Source organism: Camelina sativa, chromosome 16 (assembly GCF_030686135.1).
Source record: "Camelina sativa cultivar CO46 ecotype springtype chromosome 16, ASM3068613v1".
NCBI classification, from domain to species: Eukaryota; Viridiplantae; Streptophyta; class Magnoliopsida; order Brassicales; family Brassicaceae; genus Camelina; species Camelina sativa.
In genome coordinates, this window is record NC_141895.1 from 22,996,192 (window position 1) to 23,009,894 (window position 13,703).

General features: G+C 34.2%; 1 protein-coding gene, 1 long non-coding RNA gene and 2 pseudogenes across 3 annotated transcripts; all 4 read left to right on the forward strand.

Moving 5' to 3' along the window:
• The first annotated feature begins 1,759 nt into the window (after positions 1-1,759).
• On the forward strand, positions 1,760-2,926 carry LOC104751419 (uncharacterized). 2 transcript variants are annotated; one of them, XR_015584282.1, is made up of 3 exons: positions 1,760-2,039; positions 2,140-2,257; positions 2,553-2,926. It is a non-coding gene; the product is annotated as an uncharacterized LOC104751419 (long non-coding RNA). The 2 variants fall into 2 exon arrangements; XR_761763.3 differs by having other exon boundaries at positions 1,806-2,039; positions 2,140-2,226.
• Positions 2,927-3,176: 250 nt separating this feature from the next.
• LOC104751420 (uncharacterized) lies at positions 3,177-4,375 on the forward strand. The gene has a single exon (XM_010473357.2). The coding sequence runs from the start codon at positions 3,399-3,401 to the stop codon at positions 4,254-4,256; it is 858 nt and encodes a 285-aa protein (XP_010471659.2). The 5' UTR covers positions 3,177-3,398; the 3' UTR covers positions 4,257-4,375.
• Positions 4,376-5,659: 1,284 nt separating this feature from the next.
• LOC147925873 (purine permease 14 pseudogene) lies at positions 5,660-6,888 on the forward strand (annotated as a pseudogene).
• A 3,838-nt stretch (positions 6,889-10,726) lies between these two features.
• LOC104753858 (GDSL esterase/lipase At5g03610 pseudogene) lies at positions 10,727-11,421 on the forward strand (annotated as a pseudogene).
• Positions 11,422-13,703: the final 2,282 nt, after the last annotated feature.

The following is a 13,703-nucleotide window of genomic DNA, read 5'->3' on the forward strand; positions in this document are numbered from 1 at the left end:
TCTGTAGTCCTCACCAAGACCACTGGTGATGTAATCAAGAAGATCTTCATGAGGTAAGGGATCACCGAGTAAAGCAAGGTGATCAGATTTGTCGATGATACCGCGCATGTATTCACTCACGGTCTTGGTGCCCTTGCTAGACTCCTTGAATTGGTCTTTGATTTGACGCACATGAGAACGGGATGGTTTCCCATAAGTGTTAGTGAGGGTCCTCCAGATGTCACCGGATGTAGTGGCACGAGCAACAATGGCTTGAACAGGGAGTGAAAGAGATCCGAGCAGCGCGCTGAACAGAAGCTTGTCCTGACGTTTCCAGGCAGCAAAGTTGGGATTTGGTTGATCAGCAGCAGTGGCAGTGGTGATCGTTTCCGGCGGTGTTTTGTCTTCATCGGCAATGAAACAGTGAAGCTCATGTGCTTCGAGAAGAGATCGGATCTGAAGACGCCAGGTAATGAAGTTGGTTGGAGTGAGTTTTGTGATATTACTCATGTTGAGAGAGATCAATGTCTTGTGAGGTTCTGAGACATTGGAAACAGGAGCTGATTCAGAGGAGGTGGAAGATGCTTCAGACATGATGAGGAAGAAAAAGAAAAAAAACAAGAGTTTGTGGAAAAGTGGAGGAGAAAACGTGAAAGCAAGAAGAAGAAGAGAGAGGAGAAGCGGCGGAAGAAAAAAAAAATTAGGTTAGGATTAGATGCTCTGATACCATATAGAATATAAGAAGTGATGATTCTATTCAGTGAGAGATCACATATTTATACAACAAGGTTATTGGGTTGTTAAGATCGTAATCCAAAGAGCTCAGTTATTGGGTTGTAGCAATAAAGTATGAGACAGTCTTATAAACCATGGTAGATAAATTTTCAAATAATAATCTCATGGTCTCGCTATGTTCAGTAGTAAAAAGACACTCTATTTCTCTTTTTTTTTTGTAATACTAAAAACTAAAAGGTCTCAAATCGTCGAACTAACATTATAAATCATATTATATAGTAACAAAACAAAACAAAACAAAAAACACAAACAAATGGTTTGTCCGAAGTTCTATTACAAAAGATATTATTTTATCGTTATTGGGCAATACTGATGCTTTTTTTTACGAAAGCGATGATTAGTTTTGTTTCTGTAAATTAATGTCGATTGAATTTGCATAAGAATGGTTTTGTCGCACCATAGACAAAAAGATTCCATAGCCCACGTGCATTGGACTCGTCTTTATCCTACTACACTTCTATTGGTCTCCTAATCTCCAAATGATTAGTGGTTCTCATTTTAACTTCAATTTTCAATTTAATTTCTGAAAAACATTTCTTGTTTTTTGGTCTTTACAATGTCTTTTTCAGTTATTGTCTAGCTATACTGTTGACAAACAAACAAAAGTCTAGCTATGAAACCAAAATAGTGCTCAATCAAATTTCTTTTGGCTGCAACTGCAAGTGTCAAATATTTTATAAGTTTGTTTAAGCTAATGAATATTAAGAGTTTTATGATAAAAACCTATATTCCTATTGAATGGGCCATTTATACAATGTGGTTATTGCTGGGCCATCATTCGTTTTATATCATCTTTATGGGTACTCTAAAATCTTCAAATCAAATCAACTGTTTAGTTTAATCAAATGAGTTGGGTAGATGAGTTGGGCCTTTCTTTATGGGTCCTTTCCTTCAACAAAATTACAGAACATTCAGTGAAGTTACCAACAAAAGTTATTCATCCAGTTTTAAGTTTTAACTATTGGCGGAGTGATGAGAGTAAAAAGGCACACAAATGTGTTATAAACCGATTTAAAATAAACTCTTAAGATAGACAAGTACATGGGTTTTCACCATTCCCAGCTTGGTTCCTTTCGATTGGTTTGTGAGAATTGCTAAGTGTCTGAGTTTTGTTTGTTCTTTATGCAGTTGCTTCTTACTGTTAAGCAATGTCATTAGAAGGATATATATCATGGTTCTGTGTTTCCTCATGCTTTTTACAACATTATACGGCGATGAGGAGTCTGGATCATTCTAGTTTTTTTACAGAATCAGATCATGTGAAGGTTTTATTATTTGATCTGATTGGCTGTGATTAATGGACTCTAATATAAGGTATATATGAGTTTTAAAGTTGCTTACTTTTGTTGTTGTTGTTTTGTCTAGTCCAATATGAGGATGTTGATTTCTGGTGGAGCTGGCTTCATCGGTTCTCACTTGGTTGATAAGCTCATGGAAAATAAGAAGAATGAGGTCTGTGTCTTGGCTACTGAATCTGACCATAGTAAGAAAAACTTAACAGTTTTGATTTATCACACATGCATCCTCTGTTCTTCCATATATTGGGGAAAAATGGGAGTTGCAGATCAATGACAATTTAAAATCTTTTGATGAAATATAGAACTTTACCAAATTGGATTCATACTCATGTAGCTCTAAGAGAAATATTGTGTTTCTTTTGTTCTAAGATTGAATCATACACTCACTTACGTGGTTCGTGTGTACGTGATTATTGAAGCAACAAGTTTACTTTGTGATCTTACTCTCTATACGTCTTTAGCTTTACTCTTTTGTTTCAGCTGCGGGGTGAGTTTTGTTGTTGAGGTTGTCTCGGAACAGTTTGAAGAGAAGAGATTGCTTGAAAGGCACCGCAATATAAACGCTGCCCTTGAAGAAGAGATGAAAGAAATCCATGCCCTCTCTATAAAGAAGGCTCAAACTCCACAACAATGGAAGCCAATATCACAACACTCTGAAACAACTCCAACCACAGAGGCTTGAAGAGAAAAGAACAAGAGAATAATTGTTCCAACAATAAGGATTCAAAAGCAAATTGTTGCTTCATTTTTGTTTCTCATTTAATTTAAGTTATATTGGTATACTATAGACACTCATAATTGAGGATGACTAATGGGAGGAGAAAAAATAAAAAGAAGTTAGTGAAGATCTAAAATTAAATTAATATTATTTTTAATATTATTTAAAATTTAAGACATTCATGTGAGTATTACCAAATGGAATGCTCTAATAATGAACCATCTATTTTGTCCTAAAACAATCTTAGAAATTAAACTAACTTTTTCAGTCAATATGAATACGGCAAGACAATCCTGGATAAGCAGGTCATTAAACTTATTAATTCCCTCTTAGTTATGTGATTCCGTAATATAAAAAGACCGAGCACGTGGCATTACAATAATGTTGTAGATGGATAATATGAAGTCTCTCTCACTCGTGGGATATTCAGAATCACATCCACTCCTTCCTCCGCTCCTCTCGTTTATTATCCACAACCCCAAAAAAATCAATCACTTGTTATACAAACAACGACATGTCAAGAAGAAGAAAAAAAAAAAAATCAAATTAGGTCTTAAAGTTTTTTTTGTTTTTCTCTGATTTAACTTACTTCGGTCTCTTCCCCTGTAATGGCGCTTCCACACATAGTCTCTTCACCATCTTCAACTTCACTATCTCCATCTCCTTCCTTCAAATCCAAGCCACCGTATCATCACTCCTCCTCCTTCAACCCTAGATTTTTATCGCCGTTACGGAATGATAGTTATCGCCGGCGTTGTAAGCGCTTCCGATGTTCATCTTCTTCTTTCTCCGAGAAGCATCACAACAACGCGAAATCTCCAAAATCCGATGACATCGTCGAGCTACCTCTCTTCCCACTCCCGCTCGTTCTCTTCCCCGGAGCAATCCTCCCTCTTCAGATCTTCGAGTTCCGTTACCGTATCATGATGCACACTCTCCTCCAATCCGATCTCAAGTTCGGCATCGTTTACTCCGACTCCGTCTCCGGATCCGCCGCTGAAGTCGGTTGCGTCGGCGAAGTCGTGAAACACGAGCGACTCGTCGATGATCGGTTCTTTTTGATCTGCAAAGGACAAGAGCGGTTCCGAGTCACGAATCTTGTCCGTACGAAACCTTACCTAGTCGGGGAAGTGACGTGGCTTGAAGATCGTCCTTCAGGTGAAGAGAATCTTGATTCGTTGGCGAACGAGGTCGAAGTTCTGATGAAAGAAGTGATTAGGTTATCGAATAGATTGAATGGGAAGGCTGAGAAGGAAGTGCAAGATCTGAGGAGGAATCAGTTTCCGACGCCGTTCTCGTTCTTCGTCGGAAGTACGTTTGAAGGAGCTCCTAGAGAGCAGCAAGCGTTGCTTGAGCTTGAAGATACTGCCGCTAGGTTAAAGAGAGAAAGAGAGACGTTGAGGAATACACTTAATTACTTGAGTGCAGCTTCTGCTGTCAAAGATGTGTTTCCTTCCTCGTCCTAATTAATCAGTGTGTGTGTGTTCTTACCAACTCTGGTACATAAAAAGTCTGAATCACTCTCTCTTTCTGCGTTTGCTGTATTGACGTTTGTCAGTAATTGAATATACGAAATTTATGAAAACTGCAAAGTTCGTAAAGTGTAAGTAATGTGTTGTAAATTATAGTGATATTGTATTAGATGTTTGGGAAATTGAAAAGATTTAGCTGAATTGAGTACAAAAGTGTTGTGCTCTTCCTGAGTTGAAGCCTGGATTATTCTTAATAAACTGGGTATAAGTAGAGGGTTCACTGAATCGGAGAATGTTAACTCTGCAATATAACGATCATATATAGACTAAGCAGTGTTGGTTGTTCTGTATATACCATCATTTATGTATATCATATATATTTGTGACAACCTATCAATGATTCTAAGGTTATGGTGTTGGCATCAGTTTCTTTGCATATGCGAAACTAGGGTACTTTGGCGTAGATTCTAGTGAGCGTTGTATATTTCTAGTGTATAGAATCAAGTGGAAACTTACCAATGGGTTTGAATAAACTGCTTGGGCTATCGAATTTCTAAGTGTTCATGTTGAGTACTTAGACACTGGACTAAGTTTGATCGTCTGGTTTTGCTACGAATGAACTGAATTATGTCAAATACCATAGAGTGTTGTCTGGTCATGAGAATGGAGCCTGGTCCATGACCCATGACCATGATTAACAAAACGTTGGAAGTTGAATAAGTCTATCAAATGTTTTCTTAATTAACTGTTTGACCACAAATAAAAAAGAGACTAGCAAAACTATAGTATCAAATGTCTTTTTATATGAGTTAAGATTAAACAAAAATGAGATCAGATCCTTAAAACTTAAAATACTTATTGAAGTCCTTGACCCAAGAATAAAAAGGTTTAAAGTACTCAAAGTCAAGAAATTGAGCTCAGTCCTTTTCACAGGTCAACAGTGACTTGAGAATTATTAACAAAACAACAATGACTATCCAGTACAAAAGAGAAATAAAATTTACTAAGAGAAATAAAATTTATTAAGAGAAATAAAATTTACTTAATTTTTGTAAAGGTACCAAGAAACTCTTTGACACGTCTTTGCTTCACTGTTAGATATCAATGTCAAATTAATCATATCTAAGAAACGAAAAAATTCCAACCAAAGAAGAATTAAATATGATTGCTTGCAAGGTGTAGTTAAAACCAAGTCAGATCATTACGCCGTCAAAGTCCACTTCCAAATTAATCACTTGGTAATAAACGCAAACATCATCCAGTACAAACACACACAAAGTTCAGTACAAACACACACAAAGTTCAGTACAAAACTGATCATCTTTATAATACAACTACAAACGTTTGCCCTGAATCAAGAGAAAAATTTCCGACATCCTTAGAACTCTCAGTAAATCATGGGACGCGATCAGCTGATGCAGAACAATCCACAAGGTAGACAAATTATGTTTACCTTTGTGCATGTATATATGTTTTACCTTTTCATTCATGCATTTATGTATGTTTCTCTTTGGTAGGTGTAGGACAATTTGTGCAGATACCAATCAACAATGAGGAGCATAGCTCAACCACATTGATGAACCAAACCGCCACATCGAACCGGACAAGCACCATCAAATGGCCTACCATCATCATATGCGTCATCTTCGTCATAACAGGTCAATCCGCTGCAAGACTCATCGAGAACTACTATTACCTCCACTCAAACAACAAACGTCAAGGCACATGGATTCTATCCCTCGTCCAAGTCATCGGATTCCCTTTCCTCCGCATCCCTCTCTACTTCCTCCTTTACACCGAGAATCTGACTAAACCTCGTCTCTCCTCCCATCGAAGCTCCCTCAAATACCTCACCATACTATACCCTTGTATCGGCATCGACATGGTTATGCAAGCAAGACTCGCCGCTATAAGCAAACACGAAATACCCTTTAATGTTTTCACTCTCATCTACACGTCACAGCTCTTATTCACACCTATCTTCTCCTTCCTCATCAATAAAATCAAATTTAATCGATGGATAGTTATATCTCTCGTCTTCTCTATCGCCGCAGGCTCTCTCACTCTCTACTCTTCCTTCCCCGGAGAACCCAACAAGGACGAAGTGAGATACGTAAGGGGCGTGGTTTATGCTTTATTTGCCGCCCTAATTTTGTCCATTACCCTCAGCTCCATCAAGAACATATTCGAAACTGTCATCTCCAAACGCGACGTAGCCACTCACAGAAAACCTAGCTTTGCCTCCGTTGTCGAGTTGATCTTCTTCTCCTCCATCGCCGCCACCGTCGTCTCCTTGGCGGCCGTGTTCATTTCCGGCGAGCATCACATTATAAAGAGAGATGTTCGTGTGTTTGGAAAGAAGGCGTACTTCGGTATAATGACGGTTCAAGTCTTCGCGTGGCAAATCTACTGGGTGGGTTTGGCGGGGCTTGTGTTCGCTGTCTCGGACGTGTTCTCGAATGTGATCAGCGTCTCTACGTGGCCCATCGTCTCGGTTTTGACGGTTCTCTTCTTTGATATCGACAAGGATAAGTTTGATGCTTTCAAAGGAGCCGCCTTGGCTTGTGCATTTCTTAGCGTTGCCTCTTATTTTTATAGGCTTCGTCAAGAGAAGAGGAACAGCTAGCGACAAGACACCAGTTAATACTTTTCATTTCAGTTTTCTTTTAAATCCATTAATAAAAGTGTTCTAACTTTATTTGTTTGTGCTGGTTTGAATAGTTAATGTCTTTTCCTGTTTTATAAATATGTGTGCTAAACTCTATTATGAATATTTCTCAACACACAAATTTATGGAACTTTTCTTCGACTGTGACAATTTTTCAAAGAACAAATTAATTTAAAAAGTTAAGTAAATTAACTTTTCTGTGATAAAAAAAAATAAATAACAATCATAAGTTTGAACAAATTTTAATATTTTATAGTGGTAATTATAATGAGAAATTATATATGTTTCATGTGTTATATCTTATATGAGAAGGTTTTTTCAGTTTTTGCTAAGGAAATGACACTTGACATATTATCTATCTAACACTTCTTTTTTTTAGATCAAATTAATTAAATTCATTTGTAATTGTCTTTTTTTTTTGTTTGGATCAAATTAATTAAATTCATTTGTACTTTGGACCTAAGTAATTAGAGGCCCATAAAACAAACAAAAAACTCTTGCCATTTTCTTTTTCATTTCTTCAATAAGAACCGTTGTAGACCCCTTCTAATCTAAAGCCACCATTTCTTAGTTTGTGTTTCATCCTATGAAAAAAACTGATTATAGTTTATTTTAAAATTATAAATATGGATTTCAATCTTATGTATGATTCAGGGCAAAAACGGATTCTAAATTATGTATAAATTTATTTCTGGTTTCAATCTTATAAATGATTCATGGGCAAGAAATGATTTTAGATTATGTTAGACTGTGGGATGTTTATGTGTTCTAAAAATTCTCTTATCAATTCATAAATTTTTGGATTTTCATTTATGCTTAGTTTATGGCTTTTATTCTTATATAATCTAATGGTGGGATGTTTTCCGTAAGTAATTTGATAACTGCTTACTCATTTATTCCCCATTAGATCTTACCAAATTTTTCCCATAAAAGTAGAATTTATTCCGTTTTCTATGACATTAGAATTCAATCCCTAATTACTCTCCTTTTCAAACAACTTTCCAGTTATTATTATTTAATTTCAGTCAATAGGTTCCTATAAAGAATTATATTATTTTTATATATCTTTCTAAATTTCAATAGGTATTCTTGGATAATTTTTAAATTATTTTTGCAGGTTATCATGTTTGTTGTTTATATTAAAAAAATTATGTGAGAATGTTAACAAATTTATTTATTCATTAGAGTGTTTATGTATGTCTTTCCTACTCTCCATGAGCCGGTCCGACACTTTGGATGTCATACGCCAATATTTTTTAAAACCCCATTTTTATTATTGTAAACAAAATTATAAAATATACTAAAATAAAAAAATTATTTCATTATTTTCATATTGTAGTTCGTTTTTTGCTTGCTCACATTTTTCTTTCTCTTTTCAGTGTTTTCATGTTCATTTAAATATTTATACGAAAATAAATTTTATATTGCCAAATAACTCATTATTCTTTTAAAACTTTTCGAATATGGAAACTTTTTAAATAGAGTTAATAACTGAACTTATAATTTTAATTTTAATTTTTTCCTACATAAAAAACCTAAAATTTTTGGCCTAAAATATGCCCCAGAAAAATTGATGCCTTAACCTTTAACTTCACTTGCTTGGCCTATGGGTAGAGCCTTCAACCATGTTTTATTTTTACTTCAGGGTTGTCGTGTTTGTTGGTTGTGTTAATATTACTACATCATGAGAAAAATGAACTGTATCATGATTTAATATGTTGGGCATGCTAGGTTTTGTTTCTTTCTTATATTTTAGAATTATAATATTTTTTTCTTTTTGGACATTCATGTGGTAAAGCAGGATAAAACTTCTTCTTACTGGATGATGTATATGAGTTTCTCCATTGTAAATTTAGTTTCTTAGTAGTTTTTATCTTTAAGCAAAAAAAATGTATTTAAAACTACTAAAAAAATGGAAAATTGTATGTTTACTATCATAGGCTAAAAAAATCATGTTGTTAAGGTTCTGATGTCTTTTTATATCATGGTACGATATGAGTTGCATTTTTCTATATTATATCTGATTAATTTGACTTATATAGTTTTGAGTAGTATATGCAAATTGTATATTGGTATCATATATTTTTAAGAATCTTAGTATCAAACAGCTTTAGAATTAACCATCTTAGAAATAAAAGAACAAAAAAAATTCCTGTAACATTTTCCACTTTCACATATAATATTTTACTTTGTAAGAAATTTTATTATTATGACATTTGACATTATAATATTCTACGGTTTGTCTTCTAAGTAGATACGATAAAATGGTTATTCATTTTATTCAATTGCATATATGATGATCATGAAATAAAACCATTTCATGTTTATACTCATCCAAAAATTAGTGAAATTTTTTATAACTTCATTTACTTGGATTCATTATCATTATTAAAATTTCGTAAAAACAATTTTAATTTGTATTAGAATGTATAAATAATAAATTATATTATGAGGGAACAATGTGATTTCATTATTTATTAAGTTAATTTTTGTTGATCTAAATTTCATATTTAGATTTTATTCATGTAAGTTATATTCTAAAATTACATTTTTCTGTAGATTTCGAACTGGTAATAGAAATTTTGCAAACGCAAGCGACAAAAGCAAAAAGATGGTAAATGCTTAAGACCATGTGCATTGGTAATTCGTCATAGAGTTTCTAATAATTAAAATTAATGAATAAAGAATAATATTATTTTAATTGAAAAAGGAAAAATAGATTCTCAAGGTTTAACATATAATAACACATGTCATTATCTAAGTAGCTAGATTTTATTATAATAAACTAAATCCACAAAAATTTAAAATCTTAATTAAATAGTTTATTTTGTTATTTTTAAAATTTTAGATTTTTTATAAGTCATACAATAAAATTAGCTTTCTACAAGTTCCATTATGCATAATTTTAAACAATATACAATATTTATATTATTTAAAATTAATATTAGTTGATACAATAAAAATTTTAGTATGATTAAACAAATTATGAGAATTGTAAAAAAAATAGTATCATGAAACTTTCACAAACTATATTAGTATATATAATTTTATTATTGATAATACATATATGATATGAAATATAACTACATAATAAAATTAAATATAATTAATAAGCAATTTAATATGTTTTAAAATATTAATAATTTTATTTATTATTTAAGATCAAATGCAAAGAAAAATAACAAATAAGTATTCAAATAAAATTATATTAAAAATATTAATTTATATTAAAAATAAAAATATTATATTGACGAGAAACTCACCAATGGACTCACAATATTAGAAAGATGTTCCCAAATTTCTCTACATTAAAAGATAATATTATATGATGAGAAGCTTAATGAGTCTCTCACCAATGCACATGCTCTAATATGTATTGAAAATCTAAAGGGAAAAAAAATCATATACTCTACTATGCAATCAAAATTTTCTCCATGTGTTGAAATATTCTAATACTATATATAAATGGAAAATTCAAGTAACCCAAACAAACTAAAATGATCAGTATATTTTTCAAATTACCAATAATTTCTTGAGTTTAATAAAACAGATGATTAATAAAACAGTATTGACTAAACAAATAAAAACTAATAATTTCCAAATTACTAAAATTGAACAACATTGTAAGCTACGCACGGGATGACTTCTAATCATAATCATATAAATATGACCATTAGCTATCATAATTTTATATAATGAGATATCAAATAATTTTTTGCCTTTAAAGAATTATTTTAAAAAAATTATTATCTACATAAAACAAAACTTTAAAGCAAAAAACATAGATTTTTAGGAAATGGAGAAAGTGTGTATTCGGTCTAAACATTTTATGACTAAATTGCATAGTTCTAGAAATCAGGTTTCAAAATTTAGTTAGCTCTTAGTCTTAGACTACTAATTCCAGTCAGGCCAATGCTTTATATGAATATATATGAGAAAGAGAGTTTACTTGATCCTTTATTACAGGGCTTTATAGTATACATGAAGCAAGTCATCAATCAAACCGAGGTGAATTTAAGGCGAATCCATGCATTGGGAGTGAAAAAGATAGCAATACCATTATTGCTATCCCCATTGTCTCGAAAGGCTCATCTTTCGCTTATTGCAAACAACTTGTAAACTTGTTACAGACAGTAGTGGCCAAGCTCAACAAGGAAACCGAGCATTCAACTTTCATGGTTATTGACCGTCTTGAAGAACAAAGGAGAGACTCCAGGTAAAGATCGAGTACTAAAACAACATCATTATACATTTTTTTTTTTGGAAAAACATCATTATACATAATTAAAACCCATATTTTCAAGACTTTTTGTGTGATTGGTTTATGGAAATGTAGGGATTACGAGGTTTGAAACTCCGTTGAAAGAGTGTTGCGGAGGCGTTTGTGGTGCTGTGGACGAGAAAGGTGTGAAGAATTATACCTTATGCGATGATCACCCTACTCAAGAAGGATGGAATTCGGTTTACGCGGTTTTCGGCAAAAACTATTAAGATTCAGATTCACCGGATAGTCATAACGGAGAAGAAGAAGAAGAGAAGAGCAATCAAAGCTCTAACAAACTTTCTTAGCAGAAAATAAATGTGAATTACAAAGCTTAGTTTAGGAAGATAAATCTTATCTCCTTATATACAAACATCTCATTACTCCAAACTAATAAACCAGAGATAACCGGTTGATAACCAGTCAATAACCAATCCTCATGTATCCTAATACGCCCCTCTCAAGTCGTTATCTTCAAAGGTGTCTTGTTTGGAAGATAAAGACTTGATAATGACATCTTAGAAAGAAATCCATAGAAAGGACCTGGATGGAGCGGTTTGGTGAGAAGGTCTGCGTGCTGGTTCTCTGATGGTACATGAAAAACTTTGAGCTTGCCAGCTTTAATCTGATCACGAACCATGTGACAGTCGATCTCTATATGTTTTGTCCTCTCGTGAAATACTGGATTCATAGCAATATGCATAGCCGATTTATTATCACAGTAAAGCTTAGCATGACTAGTCACGTGGAGATGAAGATCCTTTAAGAGATGTTGCAGCCAAATAATCTCACAAGTCGCATGTGCCATGCTACGATACTCTAACTCTGTACTGCTCCGGCTCGCAATACTCTGTTTCTTCGACTTCCACGATATTAAGGAATCACCAAGATAAATGCAGTAGCCAGTTATTGATCGCCTTGTATCTTTACAGTTCGACCAATCAGCATCCGAAAAACCATTCAAGCATATCTCTGAATCTACAGAGTACATTAGACCTTGGCCAGGATTGTTCTTGATATACTTGAGTACCTTATGAGCCGCCTGAAGGTGAATATCTGAGAGAACTGAGATAAACTGGCTAAGTTGATGAACAGCAAATGTGCTGTCTGGTCTTGTAATTGTAAGGTAAAGTAATCGTCCAACAAGTTCCCTGTACGATCGAGGATGAGAAAGAGGTGTCCCCATTGCAGCTGTAAGATGGAGACTAGGATCCATGGGGAGTGGACTCGGTTTACAACCAAGTAAACCTGCATCCTCCAATAAGTTATGTGCATACTTTCTCTTACAAATCGAGATACCTTTGGAGGAGCGGGAGATTTCAAGTCCAAGGAAAAATCTGGCAGGACCGAGATCCTTAATTTTGAATTCAAACCGTAAAAATGCCTTCAAACTATCCACTGCTTTATCATCATTGCTAGCGATCATGATATCATCAACATAGACTAAAGCTGCAATAAAAGATCCGGGTCTCTCTTTGACAAAAAGTGTATTATCAGCCGGGGACTGAATAAAGTTTGCACCCAACAAAACAGAGGATAAACGTTTATACCATTGGTGAGAAGCTTGCTTCAAGCCATAAAGAGATTTGCGAAGTAAACATACCGGATTAGGAGGCAATGTGACATTTGGTGGTGGAGTGTACCCTTGAGGTAGACTCATATAAATTTCTTCATCTAAATCTCCATGTAAAAAGGCATTAGAGACATCCATCTGTATTCAACTCCACCCTTTCTTAGCAGCTGCACCAAGTAGTAGCTTCACACTAGTCAACTTTGCCACAGGAGAAAAAGTTTCAATGTAGTCCAAACCTTCTTGTTGTGTAAACCCTTGGGCAACCAGCCTAGCTTTATATCTCTCCACTGAACCATCAGGGTTATACTTAATAGTAAACACCCATTTACAACCAACAACATTCTTACCTGGGGGTAAGGATTCAACATCCCAAGTATGTGCAGACTCAAGAGCATTAAGTTCATCACCTGCTGCATTTGTCCATTTTTCTGATTTCATGGCTTGGGCAATAGGAAGATCAATATTGTTCTTATGTTCTTCCCAGAGAGAAACCAAAGCTGTATAGTAAGCAGTAACATCTAAATATTCTTGCTCAAGTTTACTAAGACGTCGCTCAATATCAAAGATTCTAGGAGCATCATCTTGTTTAAAACGATTGAAAATACTTTTCCACATGCCCTATGCAGCAGGAATATAGAGCAAACTCTGTCCTATCTTTTTATCTACTGAGTTTATCAACCAGGTACTCACAATATAATTACATCTAGACCAAGTTCCATAATCACGATGAGTTTCTGGAGGCTTAGTAATCGTACCGTTGATAAAACCCAGCTTATTGCGAACATTCAACACCATCCACATAGATCTCTTCTAAGAAGGAACTCTGAAGCCGTTGTAAGTCGACCGAAGACCAAAACAAGCCCAGCATGATCATTACTGTTGAGATAAAAAGGATTCTCATACTGATCTGTCTGAAATCGCGGAGGCTCAACGGTTTCA

What these genes read in the sequence shown, in the direction of transcription:
- LOC104751420 (XM_010473357.2), top strand. Translation starts at nt 3,399, where the DNA reads ATGGCGCTTCCACACATAGTCTCTTCACCATCTTCAACTTCACTATCT.